Source organism: Heptranchias perlo, chromosome 20 (genome assembly GCF_035084215.1).
Source record: "Heptranchias perlo isolate sHepPer1 chromosome 20, sHepPer1.hap1, whole genome shotgun sequence".
NCBI lineage: Eukaryota > Metazoa > Chordata > Chondrichthyes > Hexanchiformes > Hexanchidae > Heptranchias > Heptranchias perlo.
Window position 1 is genome coordinate 43,069,953 of NC_090344.1, and position 26,486 is coordinate 43,096,438.

A 26,486-nucleotide genomic window follows, 5' to 3' on the forward strand; every position below is an offset into this window, starting at 1 on the left:
CCACCATCGACAAGGCACAAGTCAGGAGTGTGATGGAATACTCTCCACTTGCCTGGATGAGTGCAGCTCCAACAATACTCAAGAAGCTCGACACCATCCAGGACAAAGCAGCCCGCTTGATTGGCACCCCATCCACCACCCTAAACATTCACTCCCTTCACCACCGACGCACTGTGGCTGCAGTGTGTATCATCCACAGGATGCACTGCAGCAACTCGCCAAGGCTTCTTCGACAGCATCTCCCAAACCCGCGACCTCTACCACCGAGAAGGATGAGAGCAGCAGGCACATGGGAACAACACCACCTGCACGTTCCCCTCCAAGTCACACACCATCCCGACTTAAGAAATATATCGCCGTTCCTTCATCGTCACTGGGTCAAAATCCTGGAACTCCCTTCCTAACAGCACTGTGGGAGAACCTTCACCACAAGGACTGCAGCGGTTCAAGAAGGCGGCTCACCACCACCTTCTCAAGGGCAATTAGGGATGGGCAATAAATGCTGGCCTCGCCAGCGACGCCCACATCCCATGAACGAATAAAAAAAATACAGGGGCCGGTGTGGTCAAAGGTCTGAGACTCCCAGCTTATGAACTGGATGTGGGTAAACAGTAATCTGTACAAATAAGATAAAACAAATTCCAAGCATTTATTGTTTCTGACCCTGAACACATAGCATCAGAGACTTGAGACTGGCTTTAGGAAGGGAGCCAGGTGTCAAAAAAAAGCGATCCCGTCTCTCAGAAGAAAGCACTTTGTATTGAAATATTATCACCTTCGAGGAACTTCCAACAAATCAGCCCAGACAGATGGGTTCCTCTTCTGAAGACAACACATTCCACCCGTTGTTCCAGTTTGTACATGGAATGCCAGTCCATGGACACTGCCCTCACCTTGGGCAATCAGCACTCCTTCAGCAGGTCTTTTATAAGGAATTTGCAGTCACAACTCTCTGACCCGACAGAGAGATTTTGTTCCTCTTCTTCAGGCCCCGGTTGCAGGAAGGGTTCCGTTGTTTCCTGCCTGCAGCACAGCTACTTCTGTCGATCTGCACGTCATCGATTGCCGCATCACTCTGATAGTTCAGTCCCAATATCCCTTCAATAATCACCTGAAGAGACAAAGACTAGTCAGGGCTGGAAAGGGAAACTGAGCAACAAGAAAATACCAATCACCAGGGTAACAGATATTAAAGGCTTCTTCCAGCAGCTGCTAAGCCCAGCTGAAGAATTAACATAGAAATACACAGACGTTACATAAGAAATAGGAGCAGGAGTAGGCCATCTGGCCCCTCGATCCAGCTCTGCCATTCAACAAGATCATGGCTGATCTTCTACCTCAACGCCATTTTCCTGCACTATCTCCATATCCCTTGATGCCTTTAATATCTAGAAATCTATCGATCTCTGTTTTGAATGTACTCAATGACTGAGCCTCCACAGCCCTCTGGGGTAGAGAATTCCAAAGATTCGCCACCCTCTGAGTGAAGAAATTTCTCCTCATCTCAGTCCTAAATGGCCGACCCCTTATTCTGAGATTGAGACCCCTGGTTCGAGACTCCCCAGCCAGGGGAAACATCCTCCCAGCATCAACCCTGTCGAGCCCTGTAAGAATTTCGTATGTTTCAATGAGATCACCTCTCATTCTTCTAAACTCGAGAGAATACATGCCGAGTCGACTCATCTCTCCTCATACAACAATCCCACCGTCCCAGGAATCAGTCTGGTGAACCTTCGTTGCACTCCCTCAATGGCAAGTATATCCTTTCTTGGGTAAGGAGACCAAAACTGTACACAATACTCCAGGTGCGGTCTCACCTAGGCCCGATATAATTGCAGTAAGACATCTTCACTTCTATACTCAAATCCTCTTGTAATAAAGGCCAACATACCATTTGCCTTCCTGATTGCTTGCTGCACCTGCATGTTAGCTTTCAGTGACTCGTGTACAAGGACACCCAGGTCCCTTTGAACATCAATATTTCCCAAGGCAACAGGCCATTCGGCCCAACCAGTCTGTGTCAGCATTTGCCCTCCACGTGATTCATTTACCCGCCCTGTTCTCATATCCCTCCAATCCCTTTTCCTTGATCCACCCACTCAATCTAACCTTGAACATTGACCCAGTTTCTGTCTCAACTATTAACCCTGGAAGTGAATTCCACAGCCTCACAACTCTCTGGAAAGAAGTTTCTCTTGCCCTCTGTTCTAAATCTCTTTCATGTAATGTTGTATGCATGGCCCCTCACTCTGGACCCTTCAATGACTGGAAACACTGCTTCTATCTACCCTGTCATCATCCTTATATATTTTTAAAATACTTGGCACTCACCAACCAGTGCTGTGGATTATATTTTAACTATTAACAGTTTAACATTTTCCAAAATGATGGTTTCTATTCAGTGACCTGGTCACAGAATGAAAGGGAAGTACTGCAGTTATCTACGAGTGACCAACACACAGCAACAGAGAGCCTGATGATCATTTACCAGCCTGTTCCTCATTACTGTTAACAGCTCCACAGTTGGCAGTCATTACAAAGCCAAGCCAGGCTTGAGCACAGACCAACTCTGGGCCAACTGGCACTGGCATCATCTGTGTTGTTATTCCCCCATTTACCATGGCTAGAACACACAATGTCCACATCTTGTACCTAACTCCAGGAGTTTAAAACAGCAGCCACCCACTATACCCAGTTGAATTTGAATTTAAGTATAATTTGAACCCAAGTGTCTCATCGCCATTGACCACAAAATTCATAGGTTGGTGGTCAGTTCTGACCTTCCTGCACTATCAGCAGCCAGCCTGATCAGCACCAAGTTCTCCTGAGGTGGTCAGCACCCAGCACATTTTGTACCCATCTGTTCAATGAAAAGCAGTGAAGCATCCCAACCTTATGAGACAATCACCTAAGCTGGCTCCGTCAGTCCAAGGTGCTCATTGACAGGGCATTTACCACCAATCTGTGAGGTGCTGTGAACTAGGAAGGTTTGAAGCCTAAAGGTTTACAGCTAGCAGTGGAGAGAGGGACAGGGTATGCTTTAGAGGCAGAGACTAGAGCTGCACCCTCTGAGAAAGTCAGCCGTCATATCGGTTCGAGCAGCCAGGAAAATATTGGTACCAAACAATATGGGGGAAAAAAAAATCGATAATGCTAACAATATACAACAAAGGGCACATTTACTGAGTGAGGAATACCTCCTCCCTCTCAGTGAGGCAAAAGGTTGGACATCCTCCAGACAGTGTGCTGCTGTGGGAAGATGCCCCACATTAGTGGGGCCTCAATCCATGCTCAACTGTTGCAGTCCAAATCCACAATCACATCAGCACACTGTGTGAATGGGTGCCTCGGGATACACTTAAGTCCTGGATTAAGTCATTGCATCCAGGGTACTCTACAGCACAGTCCTCGGAGATGGTGCAAACACAATAAAAACAGAGCAGATGGTACAGTTTAAACACACGGTCAGAGTTGAAGTTCAATGTTGATGGTATTCTTTCATCAGGAGCTTGCACGTTGAACCTTCCTGTCAATGCAACACAAATCATATTTTGACTTACTCGATACCTCTCCCCATTAGTGAGAATGTCAATCTCAGCATTGAGCCACTTCCGGCCTTGGTTTCCAGTGACAGACCACAGCTTGCGCCAGTGAGGGGAGCTCTCATATTTCAGGTATACATTTAAGGAGCCTGCAAGAAAACAGATTTGGACTCTCTGTCATCAGGTCTTCCAGGGAGCTGGTTTTTACATTAGAAATCCCTCGTGGTATCCCATTAGATTGTGTCATTTGCAGCGGGATTTGCAGTGAGAGTACAAAAAGCAAAACTCACTTTGCAATGCTGCTTTCCAGCCAGTCAGCAACAAGCCAATCTATTTGCCTCAAGAAGGAAAGTGATCTTTCCTCACGTTCAGTCCCATTCCGATTTACATTGAAGGAGCAACATTAATCGAAAACAGGAAAGCAGTACCTGTTCCCCACAAATCAACCTTCAAACACAGTACCACACTCTTCATCCTCTCCAGTGCCCCTCAAACACACACACAGACAATCTCTTCTCAAACTCCCTCCTCTGCTTATAACTGCATGTTTGTCCATCTCCAAAGTTTTTTTTAAAAAAATTCATTCATGGGATGTGGGCATCGCTGGTGAGGCCAGCATTTATTGCCCTCGAGAAGGTCCTGGTGGGCTTTCTTCTTGAACCGCTGCAGTCCGTGTGGTGAAGGTTCTCCCACAGTGCTGTCGGGTAGGGAGTTACAGGATTTTGACCCAGCGACGATGAAGGAACGGCCGATATATTTCCAAGCATAACCCCTTTGTCGCTGTTACAAATGGCAGTTTTCTTCATGTCACCTCTTTTGCAGCGAGGTGAAATCATGCACTTTCTGTGACTTATTGAATTATCAGCACAAGTAATGGTCTGAGTTGGGTCTCCAGGTCCCTCATTACTCACCCATATGTTTCCCATACATATTGTACCAGAACGACAGGCACTTCTCTCCTCTCAACAGGGAGCTGATGAGTGCAGCCTGCTCCCCACTCTGTCGAGGATACGAAGCTCCAAGGTACATATAATGCCCTGCAAAAAAAAAAGCCAATCAAAGCAACCACCTAACCACTACATCAATCGTAAAAACAGCAACTGCCCGCAACATACAGCATCTCTAAAGCAAAAATATGTTTTGGATATAGACCCTTTATCTAATTCTTCAATCTTTCCCCCTTTATGTTCTTAGTACTAATTCTAAAATTATACTCCCCTGTTATTGGTTCACTGAGCCTCTCAAGCACCTTCAGAATTTTGAACTGTTTTATTCGAGTCCCCTTAACTTCCTCTGTTCCAATGAATACATCCCACACCTCTCCCCGTAACTAAATCCTATCATTCCCGGTATCAACTAGTGAATCCACATTGCTTTTTATCCAATGGTTCCAATACACTGCTGGAAGTGGGTGCCCAAACTGCCCATCCTCACCATCAATCGAGTTCTGAAGAAGGATTCGTGCCTGAAATATTAACCTCTCTTTTCTCTTTACAGAAGTTAAATGAATTTTATTTCACATTTACATATTCAGAGTTTTTCTTTTTGTCATTTCTATCCATTGGCCCTTCCCCGAGCCATCTTGGAAAGTGAGCTCCAGACAGCCAAGTTACCAATCCGTCCCTTGCTCCAATCTCCCAAATGCCTTCGAACTGGTACAATTTCCCCTTACCTCCTCTTTCTTTGCAGTGGCCTTTTGTATGGTCCCTTTTTGGTCCCGTTTCCCTGGAGGATGTTCGGTACCGATGAAGCACCCAGTCAAAGTCATCTGTTGTGCATTGCTCCCAGTCACATAAACCATGCTCAAAGTCACAGAGCACTTCCACAGAAGGCTCATGAAACATCGCTGACTGACTGGGAGAAATCATATTCACATCATACAAGGGGTTGCTCTCTACAGGACTGCACAATTTGGTCAAAGACACTGATGAAATAATTGAAAGGGTGGCTACAACACTGGTGACCAACACTGACGGAGAAAGGGTTGGTGGGAGAATCTCTGCAGGGGGAGCGGTCACCAGCGGGGACGCCACAGGGGGAGCAGTCACCAGCGGGGATGCCGCAGTGGGAGGCATGTTTGGTGGGTGGGTCTCTGCAGGGGGACCGGTCACCAGCGGGGACGCCGCAGGGCGAGCGGTCACTCGCGGGGACTGTGCAGGGGGAGCGGTCACCAGCGGGGTCTCTTCAGGGAGTGCGGTCACCAGCGGGGTCTCTGCAGGGGGAGGCACGTTTGGTGGGTGGGTCTCTGCAGGGCGAGCGGTCACCAGCGGGGTCTCCGCAAGGGGTGCGGTCACCCGCGGGGACGCCGCAGGGGGAGCGGTCACTCGCGGGGACTCCGCAGGGGGAGCGGTCACCAGCGGGGTCTCGGCAGAGGGAGCGGTCACCAGCGGGGTCTCGGCAGGGGGTGTGGTTACCAGCGGGGTCTCGGCAGTGGGATCGGTCACCCGCGGGGACTGAGCAGGGGGAGCGGTCACCCGCGGGGACTGAGCAGGGGGAGGCATGTTTGGTGGATGGGTCTCTGCAGGGCGTGTGGTCACCCGCGGGGACTGTGCAGGGCGAGCGGTCACCCGTGGGGACGCCGCAGAGGGAGCGGTCACCAGCGGGGTCTCTGCAGGGGGAGGCATGTTTGGTGGTTGGGTTTCTGCAGGGGGAGCGGTCGCCAGCGGGGTCTCATCAGGGGGTGCGGTCACCAGCGGGGTCTCATCAGGGGGAAGCACGTTTGGTGGATGGGTCTCTGCAGGGCGAGCGGTCACCCGCGGGGACTGTGCAGGGGGAGCGGTCACCCGCGGGGACTGCGCAGGGCGAGCGGTCACCAGCAGGGACTGTGCAGGGCGAGCGGTCACCAGCGGGGTCTCCGCAGGGGTTGCGGTCACCCACGGGGTCTCCAGAGGGGGAGGCATGTTTGGTGGGTGGGTCTCTGCAGGGCGAGCGGTCGCCCGCAGGGTCTCCGCAGGGGGAGCGGTCGCCCGCGGGGACTCCGCAGGGGGAGCGGTCGCCCGCGGGGACTCTGCAGGGGGAGGCACGTTTGGTGGGTGGGTCTCTGCAGGGCGAGCGGTCGCCCGCGGGGTCTCCGCAGGGGGAGCAGTCGCCCGCGGGGTCTCATCAGGGGGAGGCATGTTTGGCGGGTGGGTCTCTGCAGGGGGAGCGGTCACCCGCGGGGACTGTGCAGGGGGAGCGGTCACCAGCGGGGACTGTGCAGGGAGAGCGGTCACCAGCGGGGTCTCCGCAGGGGTTGCGGTCACCCGCGGGGTCTCCAGAGGGGGAGGCATGTTTGGTGGGTGGGTCTCCGCAGGGGGAGCGGTCACTCGCGGGGACTGTGCAGGGCGAGCGGTCACCCACGGGGACGCCGCAGAGGGAGCGGTCGCCAGCGGGGTCTCATCAGGGGGAGGCACATTTGGTGGGTGGGTCTCCGCAGGGGGAGCGGTCGCCAGCGGGGTCTCATCAGGGGGAGCGGTCGCCCGCGGGGACTCCGAAGGGGGAGCGGTCGCCTGCGGGGTCTCCGCAGGGGGAGCGGTCACCAGCGGGGTGACCAGCGGGGTCTCCGCAGGGGGAGGCATGTTTGGTGGGTGGGACTCTGCAGGGGTTGCGGTCACCAGCGGGGTCTCTGCAGGGGGAGGCATATTTGGTGGGTGGGTCTCTGCAGGGCGAGCAGTCGCCCGCGGGGTCTCTGCAGGGGGAGGCATGTTTGGTGGGTGGGTCTCTGCAGGGCGAGCAGTCGCCCGCGGGGTCTCCGCAGGGGGAGCGGTCGCCCGCGGGGACTGTGCAGGAGGAGCGGTCGCCCGCGGGCTCTCCGCAGGGGTTGCGGTCACCAGTGGGGTGACCAACGGGGTCTCCGCAGGGGGAGGCATGTTTGGTGGGTGGGTCTCTGCAGGGCGAGCGGTCACCCGCGGGGACTGTGCAGGGGGAGCGGTCACCAGCGGGGACTGTGCAGGGGGAGCGGTCACCAGCGGGGTCTCCAGAGGGGGAGGCACGTTTGGTGGTTGGGACACCGCAGGGGGAGTGGTCGCCCGCGGGGTCTCATCAGGGGGTGCGGTCGCCCGCGGGGTCTCATCAGGGGGAGGCACGTTTGGTGGGTGGGTCTCCGCAGGGGGAGCGGTCGCCAGCGGGGTCTCATCAGGGGGAGCGGTCGCCCGCGGGGACTCCGCAGGGGGAGCGGTCGCCCGCGGGGACTCCGCAGGGGGAGCGGTCACCAGCGGGGTGACCAGCGGGGTCTCCGCAGGGGGAGGCATGTTTGGTGGGTGGGACTCTGCAGGGGTTGCGGTCACCAGCGGGGTCTCTACAGGGGGAGGCATGTTTGGTGGGTGGGTCTCTGCAGGGCGAGCAGTCGCCCGCGGGGTCTCCGCAGGGGGAGGCACGTTTGGTGGGTGGGTCTCTGCAGTGCGAGCGGTCGCCCGCGGGGTCTCCGCAGGGGGAGCGGTCGCCCGCGGGCTCTCCGCAGGGGGAGCGGTCGCCCGCGGGGACTGTGCAGGAGGAGCGGTCGCCCGCGGGGTCTCCGCAGGGGTTGCGGTCACCAGTGGGGTGACCAGCGGTGTCTCCGCAGGGGGAGGCATGTTTGGTGGGTGGGTCTCTGCAGGGCGAGCGGTCACCCGCGGGGACTGTGCAGGGGGAGCGGTCACCAGTGGGGTCTCCGCAGGGGTTGCGGTCATCCGCGGGGTCACCAGAGGGGGAGGCATGTTTGGTGGGTGGGTCTCCGCAGGGGGAGCGGTCACTCGCGGGGACTGTGCAGGGGGAGCCGTCACCCGCGGGGACGCCGCAGGGGGAGCGGTCACTCGCAAGGAATCTGCAGGGGGAGCGGTCACGAGCAGGGTGTCATGTGATTTAAATGCCTTGTTCCAACTGTCCAGGATGCAGGTTTTCAGGATTGAAGCCAGTCCTTTTGTGTGTGAGGCAACAGTTGGTGCTTTTGACTGTCCAGCTGTCCTGATCTCCACACTAGTATTTTCCTCAACCTGGTTAGAAAGAGGTACGGTTGCTATTTTGGTCCCTGTGCCTGGGATTATGGATGGTGGAGGCATAGTTAGCACTTCAGTCTGACTGGCTGGAATCACTATCTTCGGGGGTACAGTTGCCTCTCTCTGGGTGACTGAAGGAACAACTGGTAATCTTTGTTGATGGCTACATTTCGGACATTGGGGAGGTAGGGACAGTCGTTTTGAGAAGATAACATTGGCCAGAGTGGAAAGAAGCCCAATTGACGCCAATGACTGGTGGGCAACTGTGGCGGTCTGCATGTGTGTGTCTTGTAGATCAGTCCTGTTGATGAATTGAGGATCCTGCTGCCTGGTGGTCAGTGATTCAGCGAGAAACAACATTGACAGCCGAGTCTGGTTGGCAGGTTTAAGGGTGTGGGGATATGTGGGTAACAGTCCAATCTGGCCAACAGGTTTTTGGCTTTGTGGATGCAAAACTGGTCCCTCAGTAAAATGTGTGACCAATGCCTTGGGGCAAGCTGTTGGTCGACGAGTCAGCAACTGCATGGTCAGTGCAGGAGGCCTTGTGTGCAGAAGGGATCGAGGGGTCACCAGATTTGTGGTCAGACTCGGATTTGCAGCCAGTGGAGCAAACAAGGACTGAACAGAAGGCAGCTCCTTCGGAGTCAGAGACTGAATCTCAGTTAGTCGCTTATGGACCCTTGCTGCAACTGACAACTCCATCTGATTCCCAGTAGCTTCAAGTGCGGGCTCCTTGGACGAAGGTGCGATGGAGGTATTATAGATCGCAGGTACCGACTTAGTCACCCAGGAAGTAGGTGAGCAGGTGCGTACCAGAAAGCATTCACGATATCCCTGGGCAGTGGTCATTGTCTGATTTACTCTGGACGCATTCCCAATCAAAGCCGTCACCAAATCTGCTGCAGTATGAACAGCACTCACTCTCGCTGTTACAGGATGGATAGCCAAGACAGGTCTCAGTTTCTCCGCCACTTTGATTCTTCCACGCTCACGGATGGAATCATTTTCATTCAGCAATGGAAGACCTAAGATTTTTTTTTGGTGGGGGTCGGGGGGGAAGGAAATGGAACAGTTAAATCGGGATTTTCATCTTTAAAATGTCAGCTGCTCAGGTTCTAAGAAGTTCCAAGATGAAGCAGAATGCTTGGTGTGTTCTGCAATCAGCTAGACCTTTAGTTGGGGCACCAGTCGGAAAATGGAGGGAAGAGGGATTAGCTGTCCGGAACAGTGCGGTGTTCCCCCCCATCCGTGCATCGTCTGGAGTAGTGCTGTTGCTTACGAAGGAGTCAGTGGAATAGAGAACCCTTCTCCCAGGCCAACTGAACTCTGAGTTAGTGACTGAAATGAAATCCCAATTGAACCTGGAGTTAGTGAGTAAAGAGAAGTGTTTTCTGTTGATCTGCAAAAGGGAGAGAAAGAATTGTATGTCTGAGAATGACACTTGAACGGGAAATTGCGAGTCAAGGCTGTTGTGTGAAGGGCATGCGGTGTAACAGAAGGGGATGTGCTTAACCTAGAGCTCCCTGTATGCCACTGATATTACATAATAAAAACCAAATCAGGAGAGTTCCTCTTCAAAGGCATTTAATCACAAGAAGGATACAATTTTTTTTCCACAGACTGTGCTCGAGTATCCATACTTGTTATGGGATCACGACCTTCCTTTTGCAGAAAGATTTCTGTATCTGCAATCCAGAAATGTATACAAGCAACACTCTGTACCAATACTTAGATAGGAAGAACCCATCCTATCTACATACCATTCTCCTTTTACAATGTCATTCTTTATCATACAGATAAAGGGTTCATTGTTTACTCTGACATGGACACTTGACTCTCCAGCTACGTGAAAGCACATCTCCAAACCTCACTGCCTGGAATCACAGTGCGTCTCAGGTCCCTGATTGTGTGAGGGGCAGCTCTCGTGAACTAGTTTCAGAGGTTCTGGAGATAGTTCTTGATGATTAAAAGCTTCTCCTGGGCGGGACGTTGTAATACAATCGTTACCCGGGAGTCAAAGACACAGAACACCACCGCCACTTGTAGAGCACGGGTTTCTCTGTGTTTTCACAGTAATTCTTCGATAGAAGGCATTGCAGGTTAAAAAAAAAGAAAAAGGTTTCTTGTGGAACTCTCCTGATGATTCAGTGAGTTAATGTACCATCCATACATTCCACAAATAACCTTTCACCAGCGTTTAATACGCAACGTCTTTGATAAACAAAATAAGAAATCTTATGGAAACAGAGCGAAGCTCATGCAGTACAAGTTGGATTGTGTTCTGTAACTTTGAATCCCAGATAAAGATTGTATTACAGCTGCCCATAAAAAGTTTTGAATCATTAAGAACCATGCTAGTGATCCATGGAGAATAGAAAGCTTCCAGATCTGATTCAGAAACTCTCAAAAGCAATTTATGGTTCTACTGTATGAAAGTAAATAATTACCAGCAATTAATTTTTTTTTTTGGAACTTGATTTTCTTTCCCTATCCCCCGAAGGAAGGAGAAAGGGGGCAAGCAGGCAACCTGTGTCAGGTACCTGCCCATGAAACAAACGTTGGACACAAGGAGGTTCACGTAAATAAGCAGGAGCAGCACGGAGGGAATAAAAGGAGGTGAACCAAAGCTCAATTCTGCTACCCACATGGACACAGAACGGCATCAATGTGAAGGATTTTTGTTGTGCTTTTCACACAATAGGAATGAGACACACTTGCGCCAGCTGTTGGAGGAGTCAAGTGTTCTCTTAAACAAATTGGTTCGTCAGGCCCTTACGTTTCACCACATTCGCCTTGTCTTTGAGATGTGCTGTGCAGTTGTACAGCCTGTTAACCTTCAGCAAGTCCAGCTCACTCAGGCGGATTCGCTGGCCAATCACAGCATTCGTATCCATCAGTGGTCTCAGGGTTGGCTGTCCGTTCTTGGAAAATGCAGACCTACAAGGGCAACATTAAGGCAGGTTTCATGACCCTGAATAACTCAACAGCAACAACTTGCATTTATATAGCGCCTTTAACATAGTAAAACATCCCAGGGCGCGTCACAGGATTGTTATCAAACAAAATTTGGCACCAAGCCACATAAGGAGATATTAGGACAGGTCGAAGAGGTAGATTTCAAGGAGCGTCTTAAAAGGAGGAGAGGTAGAGAGGCAGAAGGGCTTAGGGAGAAAATTCCAAAGCTTAGGGCATAGGAATCTGAAGGCACGGCTGCCAACGGTGGAGCAATGAAAATCGGGGATGCACAGGAGGCCAGAATTGGAGGAGCGCAGAGATCTCAGAGGGTTGTAGGGCTGGAGGGGTTAGAGAGTTAGGGAGGGGTGAGGCTATGGAGGGATTTGAAAACACGGACGAGGCGTTGCCGGACCGGGAGCCAATGTAGGTCAGCGAGCACTGGGGTGATGGGTGGACGGGACTTGGTGCGAGTTTTGGATGAACTCAAGTTTACGGTGAGTGGAAGGTTCCAAATGATGTGCAGAATAAGAGTTGTTGGGCTGCAATTCGAGTCAGGGCAGTTTGTGAATGTGTTGTGAGCCCCAGAAACGTTCCACAGCCTTCAGTTACTCACAGCTAAGGCCATAAAGAGAGAGAGGAGAGGCTGAAATACCAACTCCACACCCGACTCACCTGCTGTAGTGCAAGATGGAGCCATAATCGTATTTCGACTTCAGATTGTTGGTGTTTTGCTTCAAGAAATTATGTTCATAACCTGAAACAGAAGTCGGGTGGCCATTGGCACTGGTTCGAGCTGAACAGAACTGCACTTCTTAAAAAAAATATATATTTTTGGACATCAGCATGTCTTGCATTAACCGATATAATTACTCCATTACAAGCCATGAGGCGCCTTCATCATTCATCACCAAATTTGGTGAACTCTGTTAGTTTTAAGAAACTTTAATCACTCTTCCTTTGTAGCAGGATCTACTGATGTTGAGTGAGCAATTTCACAGCAGCTTGGTTCGATGTTTTGAAACCGATCTCAGTTTCACATATCGAATGCATCGCCCAATGTCGAACATTCAAAACACGGATCTACATTTTAACTTTTGGATGCAAGAGACAGAAGGAAGGCTCGACAGAGCTAACCAATAACCAAAATGGAGGAAGGAAATAAATTTCACCCCACGTTAAGCTGAAAAAACAAGCGAGCGGCCAGACGAGGGGCACGGCAAGTTTACAGGAGAAAACGCACTTAAAATTGAAAATCACTTCAGTGCCTCAAATCCTGGAGCCCCAACACTCCAATGGGAGATTCACACTTTTATTTGTCAGTTTTATTTTCAAAGTTATTCCCGTTCTTCAGTCAACGTAAGCTCACACCTCCATTGCAGGCTGAGGGGAATCAAAGCTGCATGCTGTTGTGCATTGGTTTAATGTTAGAAGAATGCAGCTGATGTCTGTTACTCCCTCCTTCAGCTGCATTTCGAAACAGAGATTTGTAAACAAACGGAGCAGATCTTACACGCTTCAAGTCTGCACCTAGACACAGAGCCCAAAGGCATCCTGGAGACTCCCTCAGCTTGGCTCAGGGTTCAGTCTGCCGGCAGGGGGATTATCTGGACTTGTACTTGGGGGGCAAGAAATGAAAAGGAAGGAAATACGTTACCAGGCCACACGTTCTTCCACTCAATCTTGATATATTTGTCTCGGTCACTCCTCACATGCTCATGCCAGAAGCCAAGTGAGTGCATGATCTCATGTTCAACCACTCCTTTCCCCTTCTTCAGGCACGGCTGATTCAGTGAGATGAGCTGCATCCCACCAACACGTCCCACAGATGAATAACACCTGAGAGAGACAAAGGTACAGATGAACTGGTCTTGCGAGGAAGGACCATTAAATTCATACACAAGATTGAAACATGACAATATCCAGGGAGAAACTGAAAGACAGTGGCAATGCAGCATAAGTAAATGAGAGAGAACGAGAAACCAAACGGAGCAGATACTCGGACATCCTCACAGAATGTAAACATCACACAGAACAGGGGTCAGTCGTGGCTCAAGGTTGTGGGTTCAAGACTCACTCCAGCGACTTGAGCACATAATCTAGGCCAACACTCGCGATGCAGAACTGATGAGAAGTTAAACAGAGGCCCCATCTGCCCTCTCAGGAGGACGTAAAAGATCCCATGGCACTTTCCAAAGAAGAGCTGGGGAGGTCTCCCTGGTGTCCTGGGCCAATATTTATCCCTCAACCAACATCATTAAAAGAGATTATCTGGTCATTATCACATTGCTGCTTGTGGGACCTTGCTGTGTGCAAATTGGCTGCCGCGTTTCCTACATTATAACACTTAAAAAGTTCTTCATTGGCTGTAAAGTGCTTTGGGAAGTTCGGAGGCCGTGAAAGGCACGATGTAGATGCAAGTTCTTTCTTTTAGAACATTGTTACTACAGAGCGTGCTCACATTTACCCACTCAGCTACGTTTGTCACAGCTGCGATGCATTTGTTCGGAGGCACTGAGTTACACCTCGCCGCCCCTGACCACTCACTCGCACTCCCCAGGAATATTGGCAGTGGACTGGAAACATCACCGGGCTCAGCTGCAATCAGCCTTTAACTGAGAACACGGACCGGAACCGCCGCATCATGACTCCCATTGTGTGTTGTACATACCCGTGGATCGGCTGAATGGAAATGAAGTCCTCCTCGTCACCGTGAGGCACAAACCGTACGCACGTGAACTTCTCAAAGTCCTTGAAGCCTCGACTGATGGAACTCCAAGTCTCCTCGTCTAGAGGAAGAGGAGTATATAGTTTTTTAAAAAGACTACAAATGCTGCAAATTTGAACTCAAAACAGAAAATGGAAATACACAGCACATCAGTCAGCATCTGGAAAGCCATGAAAGAGAAAAGACAAGTTTACATTTTGGGTAGATTTCCTACATCAGAACTGATTAATGATATGCACCTTTCTCTGACAGATGCTGACTGACCGACTCTGTATTTCCAGTCTTGTGCTTTTAATACATTGTCACAATTGGATTTGCAAGACATTATATTAATCTGGCTGTTACTGGATAAACCAAAAGGCCCAGTCTACAGAACATTTCCACACCTGCAAAATTTGCTGAACGGAAACAGAAACTCATCATTGGGTTGGGCTTGTATGTATTGTGATGCACAAGGCATCACTTTTGTGGGGGACAGGCTGGAGGGACTAGTTGGTCTTTTGCTGTCCATCATTTTTCATACCTTTCATGAACAAATCAGAAGGTTCCTCACAGGCCTGTGCTCAGTCAACTGATCTCAGCCAGGGTTCCCACTGCAAACCATCCTCCAGTGAGCCACACTGGTAAGTGCAAGCATGTGGAGCCAGGAGTGGGTTAAACTGAACCAGCCCCTGTAGTTGAATCGCCCGCCAAAATTCATTGTTGAGGCTCCCCCGAAAAAGCCCAAGTTTATCCCGTTGAGCCATACAGATCAGGACGATCTCGGGTACCAAGTCTGGTCTGCGTTTAGTAAGCCATTCTCAATCAGGGCAGTAGTAGGGGTACTACAATGGGTCTCTGTGTCCCTGCATTAGGAGGTGGGGGGGGGGGGGGGGGGTAGGAAATCAGGCAAAATTTCCACTTCCGATTACTGGTGACCCTTGCTGGAAAGTGTGGATATTGCAAGAGAACAGTATTGCACTCAGCTGGGACACCTCCAACAGATGAATACTCTGACAGCAACTCTCCAGGCTCAGAAAAGGAAGTGAAATGTTCTTCTCCATCCTGCAAATACTACGATTCTATAGAATGGGATCAGAGCAAACGGCTCCAGTTGGAGAGCTGGCACCAGCACAGGCTGAAAGGCCTCCCTTGTGCTGTAATGTCTACGATCCTATGAATGGCCACTTGTTCAAGGCACTGGAGGGGAACCAGCATCTGTGGAACTAGACAGGTGAGCACCTTCCAAAGGGAGGGAGAAAATGGGGGAGAAGAGTTATTTACTATGCAATGCCATAACTCAATAAGGCAACAGTCACTGGTACGCACACACGATGCGTCGTCATCATCGCGGGGGGGGGGTGGGGGGGGGGGGGGGGAGTGGTTGGGAAGAGCCCTGGGGTTGGTTACTGATGAACCCAGAAAGGGGATTATTTTCTCCTCTACTTGTCCATCTCTGTGGCTCCATCAAGGCTGGGTGAGGGGACCTGGATTACCAGCTGGTCGATGGAGGATCAGCGTTAAGAGAGCTCGGACTGCCAACCCTCCAGACACAACCCCACGCTCTGCTGTTCCGTGTCCACGTCCCCACCACAGCTTTTCAAGATGCGTTCACTGTTTCCAACCCCAAGGTCTCACTCAGCAGCTTTCCCCATCACTTACCGTACTGCTGCGATATTTCATATGGAATTCTCACCATTCCGTCTGACGACTTCTGCCATGTTTTGGTTTCAGACACGACAGCATTCCTCCACAGCTGGGCGGGGCGGGGGGGGGTGCAGCAAAAGAGAGGCCAAGTTAGAGTCTCACACAACACCCCATTATTGGAGCACCCAATACACAGTACACGTTCACAATAGCTTCACAGTAGGAAACATAAGAGATTCCAGGTTTTAGAACAATTTATCCAACAGCTAGCGAAGTACAGCAGTGTGCACATTCCCACTTTCCTGTTCAGATATATGCTGCCAGTTGATCAATTCCATAAGTTGGGAGAGCACAGATACAAAGATAGATAAGGAAAGGAAAAAAAGAGAGAGAGAGAGAGAAAGAAGCACACCATATTTATGCTGCACGCAATGATCCAGTACTGGTCCAACTTTAAAGGGACACCTGCTGATAAACACTCTGTATTTGGGGATCCTTCGCAGCACCCCTGGGTACCTGGAATAGAGAGTACGGCATGTCGCAGTGCCGTCAAATCAGCATCCGCTTCAGGGGCCTCCTGGCCTCACGTCCGTTGTGCAGCCAGGAGAAAACATTTTCCCATGTTTACCCTCTAAAGGGGCCACTGTTCAACTCTTGATTACATTTTCCCCTTCCCCCAACATCGGTCACCCAGTGCAAGGTTTGACCAGGTTGGACGGCCTACTTTTGGCGAGACTGCTTTTGGGCCGGTGAAATCTGCTGTGCACAAGACCAGGATGTGCACAGGCATCAGGAAGGGACTCTCCAACAGCTTACCCACGTTTTATTACTCACTGGGTAGTCACGGAGTACAACCGTGCTGTGTTCGAAGATTAACCTGAAGTCTTCCTTGACCAGTGGGCACTGCTTCATTGACTCAAATTGTCATTTAAACAGACCGACACCCATTTTTAGTCTGGGCAGACCATCCGGCTTTTGTTAGTGGTGCCCTCCTCCTGGGAGAGCACTTGTAATAGTTCAGAGCGACCGGGCGGTGAAGCCCAATGCCATCCAAATCTTTTTTTTTTCTGACACTCTGGGGTGCCTTATTGCCTTACAGATTCATTCCAGATTCCTTGCAGTGACATTACATCAAGCCAAAGCTCTACACTCTGCCCGAGGGGATTTCTCCCTGACTGCATCCCCCCGGCATACAATGGCAGGAAGGCTCCAAATGGTTGCCTTCCCCCACTTGACCACTTGATCTTAGCCAAAAGGCCGATCCAAATCACCCTGAACGTAATAGGACAACTGCTCACATCCTTGTGAAACTCGACAGAACTTCATGCACAAAGCACGGCTCACTGGCATTTCACCTCCAGTGTCATTTTTAGGAACCAAAAAGAGAACCTTGTTTTTAATTTGGCATTTTTGGTAGAGCTTCATTGCAACAGCATTTGTACAACAGCCAGTGCCCATCCTTACTAGACCATCTCACTAACCAGGGACCTGACATATGTTTGTTTATTTTACAACTCCATTTACTCTGTTGAGTCTGCACTCAAAAATAAATGACCGTGCTACCACCAAAACTGCAGCATAAAAATAACGTAACTGATGCAGTGCCAGATTCAGAGCTAGAGATAGCAAGTTAGGCGGGTTACACCACACAGAGATGTGCAAGTTGGGCAATGACAGACCTCTTTTGAGAGGATATGCAAGGTCTAAAGTGATCATGCCTAATTTTTGTGGTCACATCCCCATCTGGCTAGTTCAGAGACTGAGAGTTGCAACTGCTTGCCTTAAATCCCATTAGCTTTGAATAATAATTTTTGGTGATTAGCACTTGGCTTCCTCTCGCACTTCATTCACCTCAACCTGGGGCATTTACCCAAAGGGAGAAGAATAAAGATCTCCATCAGCTCCAACAGGGGACACCATCCCCTCCCCATGCCAAGAGAGCAGAAGGGGAAATGGAGCATCATACAGACAACTGGAAAAAGACAACAGACATGAGTAAGGTAAAACTGGAAAGGAACTTACAGGTTTGATGATATCCCCTTCAATTAGGAAGCTCCTCCAGGGCTTTTCATATTGAAAGATACCTATAATCAGAAGAATAATCAGACAGTAGCAGTTTGATCTGACAGTCCAGTCAGGGTGATAAGTGGAGCAGCCAGAATTCAGAGAGCAAATAACCAGCTCATCGCAATTTACAACACAATTAAACATTTGCAACAAGGAGTTGATTTTAAATTGCGGCAGCAGCTATAATAGGGCCATGGGTAACTTTCTGAAGAGCAGTTCCATTGCTAGGGTTCCTGGATTTCATCCAAGAAAGTCAATTTCCAGTCATAGTAAAGGCTTCACACAAACTCCTATAGCAGCTGCAGGTGGTTTCAATTGGTCATGAAAGATTAGCTTATCCCCATTTATAGTGAAATAAACTGAAATATAAAGTCAAGAACATACGCTGATTAATCCTGACAATTGCATCCTCTGCTGTGAGGGTCTTCTGGGCTTGAACTGTGTCCAGACGAGATCTGCTGGCTTGCATCTTAACCTCGCTCTGTCCTACTGCTGCAATATTAATAGAAACAGTCGTTAAACAGAGAGAAGATTGTATATCTTGTTAACAAGAACATAACTCCACAGAGTGAAAAACAGCCACTACCTCTCTGTACAAGAGCCAAGGTGAGAAACAGGACTCTCCACACTCCGTTACTTGAACCCATGGCTGGAGGAGAAATTTCAAAAATTGTTACTCAGCATCAATGGCTCCAGAAAAGTTGAAGAGGAAAAAAGACCAACAAGGAATATAATCAAAGCAATGTTGGTGCTCTGCAGCAGGTCAGAGATTGGTTCATTCTGACAAATGTGATAGGTAATTTGATCAAAGCCATTCCCCACCTGTTCACCATGGACTGAAGCAGGGTCCAAGTTTTAACCCTTTCAGGATTCTATCTGTTCCGGACAGCTGGTAACTCCAGTGTCATACTGCGTTGTACGCACAAATGCCTGTTTGAAGAACAGGTATTTTTTTCTATATGGATTTGTGGATAGCCAAATTACACACAACCATTTTTGCTCCTTATGGGCTTAACGACCTGCATGTCCACTCTGTGCAATTTTACCCTCCCAGTTCATGGGATAATAAAACCCTGTGGAGTCAGAGTCGAAGTGTGTGCAGAGTGCACACAGCTGGGCTACAGCGCTGAGTTGCAAAGAGTAAGGAGGAAATCTATATTTGAGGAGAGGGCGAGGCATTGAAAGACGGAAGAGCAAGAATCGTAATCTAAAATATGTGCTGAATGCGCTTTGTTTTGTTAAGTGATTGAGTTTTATCTCTGTGTTGACCCGACTTATTGAAAGCATTTCAAAAATGAAAATGTATTTTATTTTGCCATTCAAAAAGACAAACAACACCAGAGTTGCCTGTCAGCAGCAGACACCGGCTGCCAACACCTTTCAGAGCAGTACAGGTATCAGCTTTTAAATTCTGAAAAGTAAAACAATGATACTCCTCAACCCAAGTAAAACATCACCCAACTTTTACCTCAGGGCCTGCAAGTTTAAATCCAGCCCAGATCAGTGGGATGAAAGTCTCTCTGCTGACTTTAAGGATCTGAAATGAAATGAGCCACAGAACCCAGTGAGAATGAGTCTTTATTTGACACCAAATCACCTCACCCGGACAGGACATTCATGTGGCTGGTCTGGGCAAATGGAAGCACTGCTGCAGTGATTCCAGTCTTTCCTCGTTGCTCCGGATCAGTCTTGCTGACTCTTCTCTGCAACTCCTGCAGGTCTTGAATGTCAAAACTGGACGCAGTATCATGGTGTGATCTGATCCGAGCACTCTCCAGTTTAAACACAATTTCCTCCAACTTGTACTCTGGTGTAGAAACATACATAGAAAATAGGAGCAAGAGTAGGCCATTTGGCCCTTCGGGCCTGCTCCGCCATTCAAAACGACCATGGCTGATCATCTAACTCAGTACCCTGTTACATAGGAACAGGAGTAGGCCATTCAGCCCCTCGTGCCTGCTCTGCCATTTGAAAAGATCATGGCTGATCTGTGATCTAACTCCATATACCTGCCTTTGGCCCATATCTCTTAATACCTTTGGTTGCCATAAAGCTATCTATCTCAGATTTAAATTTAGCAATTGAGCTAGTAGAGTTCCAAACTTCTACCACCCTTTGTGCGTAGAAATGTTTTCTAATCTCACTCCTGAAAGGTCTGGCTCTAATTTTTAGACTGTGCCCCCTACTCCTAAAATCCCCAACCAGCGGAAATAGTTTCTCTCTATCCACCCTATCCGTTCCCCTTAATATCTTATAAACTTCGATCAGATCACTCCTTAACCTTCAAAACTCTAGAGAATACAACCCCAATTTGTGTAATCTCTCCTCGTAACTTAACCCTTGAAGTCCGGGTATCATTCTAGTAAACCGACACTGCACTCCCTCCAAGGCCAATATGTCCTTCCGAAGGTGCGGTGCCCAGAACTGTTCACAGTGCTCCAGGTGCGGTCTAACCAGGGTTTTGTATAGCTACATAGCTGTTCTCGCTTTTTCCCCATATCCCTTGATCCCTTTAGCATTAAGAAATATATCTATCTCCTTCTTGAATACATCTAATGACTTGGCCTCCACTGCCTTCTGTGGTAGAGAATTCCACAGGTTCACCACCCTCTGAGTGAAGAAATTTCTCCTCATCTCTGTTCTAAATGGCATACCCCGTATCCTGAGACTGTGACCCCTGGTGTCTTGGCATTCTACTTGCTGTGCTGATTGCTGATCTGCAGTGGTTGGACATGTTAAATGCTGAGTTTACTGAGAACTCTGGGGGGCCGATTTTTAGATGGCCGAGCGGGTTACGTTGGGGGCAGGGGGGCTCCTAAAATGACGGAATCCCGGAGCGGGTTTGGAGCCTGGCTCCAACCCGCTCACTTCCGGGTTCCCCAATGACTCGTTCGGGTGCACGCGCAGCACCCGCATGCGGGACACCCACTGGTAATTAAAGCCGGCGGGATGATAATTTAGATACTTATATCGCTATTTGAGGCACTTGACAGACCTCATTGACAGGAGGTTTTGGCAGGGGTGCAATTTTGAAGGATCCTCAGTGTGTTTCCCGTGCTGTGGGAAACACTCCCTGTTGGAGCAGATGTGTTTTAGCCAGCAGCCAGTGGGAGATGCAAAGGATTATTTGACAGTTGGGGGGAATACCTCATTTATTGCAGCAGGGCACTCTGTCACTTCAGACAAAGTTTTGGCTGCAACACCTTTGTCTTTCCACTCAAAATTATTAATTTATACCCTAAACTCTGCTGTGCAAACACATTTACCTACTTTGCAGACCCCCTCAAACTCACACCATCAGGATGGGGGGCACCATGGCTGCATTCATCACTTCATCCGAGGACGAGCAACATCACCAGCCTCGCCAGACACACCATCCACCTCCGCCACGTGGAGCTCCACAACACAGTGCTGCGCCACAGGCACCTGCACAAAATCGTCGTGCAACTACACATACGCCCACTGTAGGGTGACCCAATGGGTGGCATCAAGTGTGGGTGTTCATGGTGAACCTCATGAAAGGGACTTAGTACACAAGCCAGTCAAGAATGGCCAAGACGTGGCAGTAGTGGTGACAATATAATATTTAATGTGAGTTGAACAAAAATGAAATATAAATGAAAAACACGACAAAGCATCAAACACCCTCATGCAACCCCTTTGTGCTCACAAAACCTTTGCCTTACACTTCCTACTACTCCTACGTAGTGCTTCCCCTGTGGCTGCAGCAGAGGTAGTGGCAGGTTGCTCTTGTTCATGCCCTGACTGATTAGATGCCTTGGGCCGATGCCCTCTGGGTTTCGGTGCCCGTGAGGGCCCCTCCAAAGACTGCTCCACCTGCACCTGTGCAGGGCCAGACTTGACCACCTGGGGAGGAGGCAGCATTGCGGGTACTGGTTGAGAGGGGGGCAACGGGTGAGACATGGGAGCGCTTTGATTGGCATCCCCACTTCCATGTCCCCTTTCGCCATCATCGCTCTCCTGGGCCAGGCCCACATCACTCCTACCACCCTGCTGGACGACAGTTTGGAGGACATGTGTGAAGCCTTGTACGGCCAGTGCTAGCGTATCTGCCTGCCTGTTTAAGGCAGCAGAAAGCTGCTCACCCTGAGTCCGAACGGCCGTTGTCAGGGTCTCAATGGACTCATTGTTGAGCTGTGCTTGAAGCTCGATGGAGGCTTGTCTTCCCTCCATCGCAGACATTCCCGCACCTACCTCAGAGATGCCCTCAGGTTCCTCTGACAGTATCTCAGACATCCCCTCCTGTACCTGTGCCACCATTCCACTCATGCAGGAGTTGGACTCCTCCATCCTCTGCGCGATTGTGGAGAGTGCACGTAGCACCTGTTCCAGCACCTCGCAAATGCGCTGCTGCCCCTTGATCATTCTCCTTTTAAAGGATGGCGCCCAGGGTTCAGCATCTGTGTCCAGCTGAGCAGAGCCTGGAGAAGAATGCTCCCATCGAAGCGGACTCTCCACAGCTTCCCCTACCACCAGTGTCTGCTCGTGCTCATGTGTGTGGTGACTCACCATGTACAACCCTAGTTAACTGAGGACGGGACCCACGAGGTGTGTGTATCTGCGCTGGTGGATGGCTCGCTCAGATTTGACGGTGCCCCCTCAGAGGCCGGCAGGTCCTCTGAGGAATCGCCCTCCGCCGTCACAGCGGTCACTGAAGGCCCTATAAGAGAACAGAAGGCAATATTAAGCATGATGACAGATGTTGAGGTGCTGAAGATGGCAAGGCATGTTAACATCATTTGCTATTGTGAGTGCTGAATGTTAAAGTTCTGTCACCAGCCGTTTGTCAGGTGGCAGTCTCGGCGTCCCCAACGGATGCGGCTCAATTCAAGAGCCTCCTGCTCCGCGTCCGTGAGGACAATCTGATGTTGTGGCCCCCCTCCGGTCTTCGCCCTCTCCCGTGCATTCTGGGCTCTCTTCTCCGATAAGGGGAGAAAGTAGAGAGGCGTGAGTGAGGGATGGTGACATGGCCAACCGCTGAATGCATTGGTTTGGGTGAGGCTGACTGTGAAAGAGATGCATCAGATGGTGAGTATGAGACAGAGCCATGAGATTGTATGAGGATTGGGTTGAGTGGTAGTGGTGGGATGAGTACTGGGGAGGTGAGTAAGTGCAGGTAAGTTGAGGATGAGGTTTGAGTGGGTGTGAGGAGTGATGTGATCGAGTAGTGTTGGCAGTGCAGACAGCCTGTGAAGCGGATGCACAGTCCGTCCGCTGCGCAGGTTTCCGGAAACCCGGAAGCCACGGTTAAGTGGCTTCAATTTACCTGCGATTGCGTTGGGAACGGACGGATTTCACTGGGTGGGTTACCCACGCGTCCAGTCGCCCCCCACCGCTGCCAACCCGCCTCCCTGGTAATATCGGGGCCTAGATCTCTTAACTTTCACACTTGGCTATTTTGATACCTTCCGAGGAGTATGTATATTTTTTCTTTCAATGTGCAGTACTCTGTACTTCGTCTGCTGGTGTTCCACCCATTTGCAACCCTGCCCTTTAAAATGAATGGTTCCTCCAGTTTTTGTCTCTAACCCACAGTGATGTGAAACCTTTCTCAAAATCACACATCCTGTGTCCTTCAGATCAGACGTTTAAAAAAAATTCTGAAACAATTTCAGTGATAAAAGAATGACTTGTATTTGTATAGCACCTGTCAGAAACATCCCAAAATGCTTCATGTACAATGAGCGACTTTGAATTGCAGTGAATGTTGTTATGCAGGCAGTCATTTTACACACCGCAAGATCCCAGAAGTGAAATGAATGAGTGGTGTTCTTATGTTTTTGGTGGTGTTGATTGAGGGAGGAATGTTGGCCAGGACACCAGAACTGCCTCCTTTCCTTTGAATGGTGGCATCCTTTACATCCAGCTGAACAGGCAGACAGGGCCTCAGTTTCATGTCTTATCTGAAAGATAGCATCCTCAACACTGTAGCTTTCCCTCATTACATTACTGAAGCATCAGGCTGTATTACACGCTCAAATTCTGGTATGGGGCTCAAACCCATAATTTTCTGGTTAAATGGGCTTGTGAATAACCCTCATGATATTACTGGGTTGCCTAAGCACTCAGTTGGGAGAACTAAAATAGCCCCCCCACCCCCGCTGTAAAACACAAAGACCTTTTCCTCAGTTGGGAATCTCTCATGGGCTGTTATTTCGCCAGATCATTCATTCACTATTTATCTGATACATTTGTTGTGTCTGCACTTTACAGAATCTGGCACCAAGAGGCAAAAAGTCACGACAGACAGCCCTGGACAGAATCAGGACTTCCCCTGCCTTGTCCCCTCCGAGGTCATGGGCCACGTTTGAGGCGGATAGAGATTCTGCCCCAAGCAGGCCCTTACAGAAACTTGCAACTTAGACTGGGCGTAGCCCACGGCCCCCGCGCTTCACTCAGAAGACTTACGATGGGCCTGTGTCGCTGGGCCCCATGGAAAATAGGAGCCCTGCTCTCTATCTCATTGCACCATCCAGTTGCCCCCGAGAGAGGAGACCTTCACCTTCTGTCTGAGTGGATATGAACCTAGATCCCAAAGGTGAAAGGACAATAACTAATCAGCGGTCTTTCCACCTCAGACTAAAAACAAAAACACTGAACTGTTTGGATGGTCTGTCATGTGCAAAATTTACTGCAGTTGGAGAAATATATAGGTTTTGATTTTTAGAAGATGGACAGGACGTGGTTTAGTGGAACAGCTCTGCTCTCTCTCTTTGAGCGTCTTCCCAATCAAACCATAATGTTAATATATTTTCTCAATCTTTCTTGCAAAAAAAATCAAATGGCTCTTTCTCATCCTTGACTTTTCTTTTGAAACTAGAAACTGTTGTTGGTATTATTTACACTTAGTGGGCTAGATTTTGGCATCCGCGATCGGGTGCGTTCCTGGCAGGGGGGCTACGAAAATCGGGGATTCCCGGGGTGGGCCGGGAGCCCGGCTCCAACCCGCCCCATTTCCAGGTTCCCCACTGACGCGCTGACATGCGCGCGCAGCCCCCGCGTGTGAGACTCTCGCCGGCAATTAAAGCCGGCGGGGTGCCATTTAAGGTATTTATTTAGTTATTTCAGGTCGTTTAGAGACCTGTTTAACATGATATTTTAGGAGGGGTGGGATTTTGCAAACTGGGACTGTTTCCCATACTGGGGGAAACACTCCCAGTTCAAATGGACGTGTTGTAGCCATCAGCTTGTGGCAGCTGCAAAGGTCCATTTGACAGGTAGCGGGGGGAGACCCTCACTCATTGCAGGAGGCCACTCTGTCACCTTGGACAAAGTTTGGCCTCCACCACCCTCCTCCTAACAATAAAATTCACCAACTTGCACACTTATCCCGGTGTCCAGACACATGTACCTACCTTGCGGACCCCCTCAGATGTACATCTTCCGGATGGGGGCCGCCGTAGCTGCAGTCATGACCTCCTCGGAGGGCGATCAGCATCACCAGCCTCACCAGCCTCGCCAGCCACCTCGACACGTGGAGCTCCACAACACAGTGCTGTGACACATCCACCTGCACAGCAGGAGGGAGGGCAACCGCAGAGAGAGATGCGTCGCAGAGGGCACGACCCTCGCCACAGGGTCCACAGACCGAGGCTCAGCTTCCTGGACCTCTCTGAGCAGCAGTGCACACGGAGGCTCAGAGTCACTCGACATGTAGTCGTGGACATCTGCAGCCTCCTTCATGCCGAGCTGCTCCCGGCTGGCCCGAGCACCATCTTCTTACCTGTCGCTGTCAAAGTCACCACTGCCCTCAACAACTTCTCCTCCGCATCCTTCCAGGGTGCCACCGGGGACATCGCTGACGTCTCTCAGTCGTCTGCACAAAAGAGCCCTGCAAATACACCTACACCCACTCTGCAGTGACACAATGGGTGGCATCAGTTGTGGGTCTTCATGGTGATCCTCAGGAAAGGGCATTATTGCACAAACCAGACAAGATTCGCAAAGACGTGGAGATGAAGTCCCGTCTTCGCACTGAGGACACCATCCAACGTGTTGTGTGGCACTGCCACCGTGCTAAATGGGATAGATTCAGAACGGATCTAGCAGCTCAAAATTGGGCATCCATGAGGCACTGTGGGCCATCAGCAGCAGCAAAATTGTATTCCAGCACAATCTGTAACCTCATGGCCCGGCATATTCCTCACTCTACCATTACCAACAAGCCAGGGGATCAACCCTGGTTCAATGAGGAGTGTAGAAGAGCATGCCAGGAGCAGCACCAGGCGTACCTAAAAATGAGGTACCAACCTGGTGAAGCTACAACTCAGGACTACATGCATGCTAAATAGCGGAAGCAACATGCTATAGACAGAGCTAAGCGATTCCACAACCAACGGATCAGATCAAAGCTCTGCAGTCCTGCCACATCCAGTCGTGAATGGTGGTGGACAATTAAACAACTAACGGGAGGAGGAGGCTCTGCAAACATCCCCATTCTCAATGATGGCGGAGTCCAGCACGTGAGTGCAAAAGACAAGGCTGAAGCGTTTGCAACCATCTTCAGCCAGAAGTGCCGAGTGGATGATCCATCTCAGCCTCCTCCCGATATCCCCACCATCACGGAAGCCAGTCTTCGGCCAATTCGATTCACTCCAC

At 50.1% G+C, this 26,486-nt stretch overlaps 1 protein-coding gene across 1 annotated transcript; it reads right to left on the reverse strand.

Moving 5' to 3' along the window:
- Nucleotides 1–630: 630 nt before the first annotated feature.
- Nucleotides 631–18,980, reverse strand: LOC137335749 (mucin-2-like). Its single transcript, XM_068001081.1, has 13 exons — nt 18,690–18,980; nt 18,454–18,516; nt 18,252–18,359; nt 17,823–17,884; nt 15,816–15,909; nt 14,118–14,235; nt 13,104–13,285; nt 12,122–12,203; nt 11,271–11,431; nt 5,215–9,519; nt 4,454–4,579; nt 3,561–3,691; nt 631–1,111 (listed from the first exon to the last, which is right to left on the reverse strand). Exons 2-13 carry the CDS (start codon nt 18,512–18,514, stop codon nt 926–928), a joined length of 5,616 nt encoding a protein of 1,871 aa, XP_067857182.1. The 5' UTR covers nt 18,515–18,516; nt 18,690–18,980; the 3' UTR covers nt 631–925.
- Between the last annotated feature and the right edge of the window lie 7,506 nt (nt 18,981–26,486).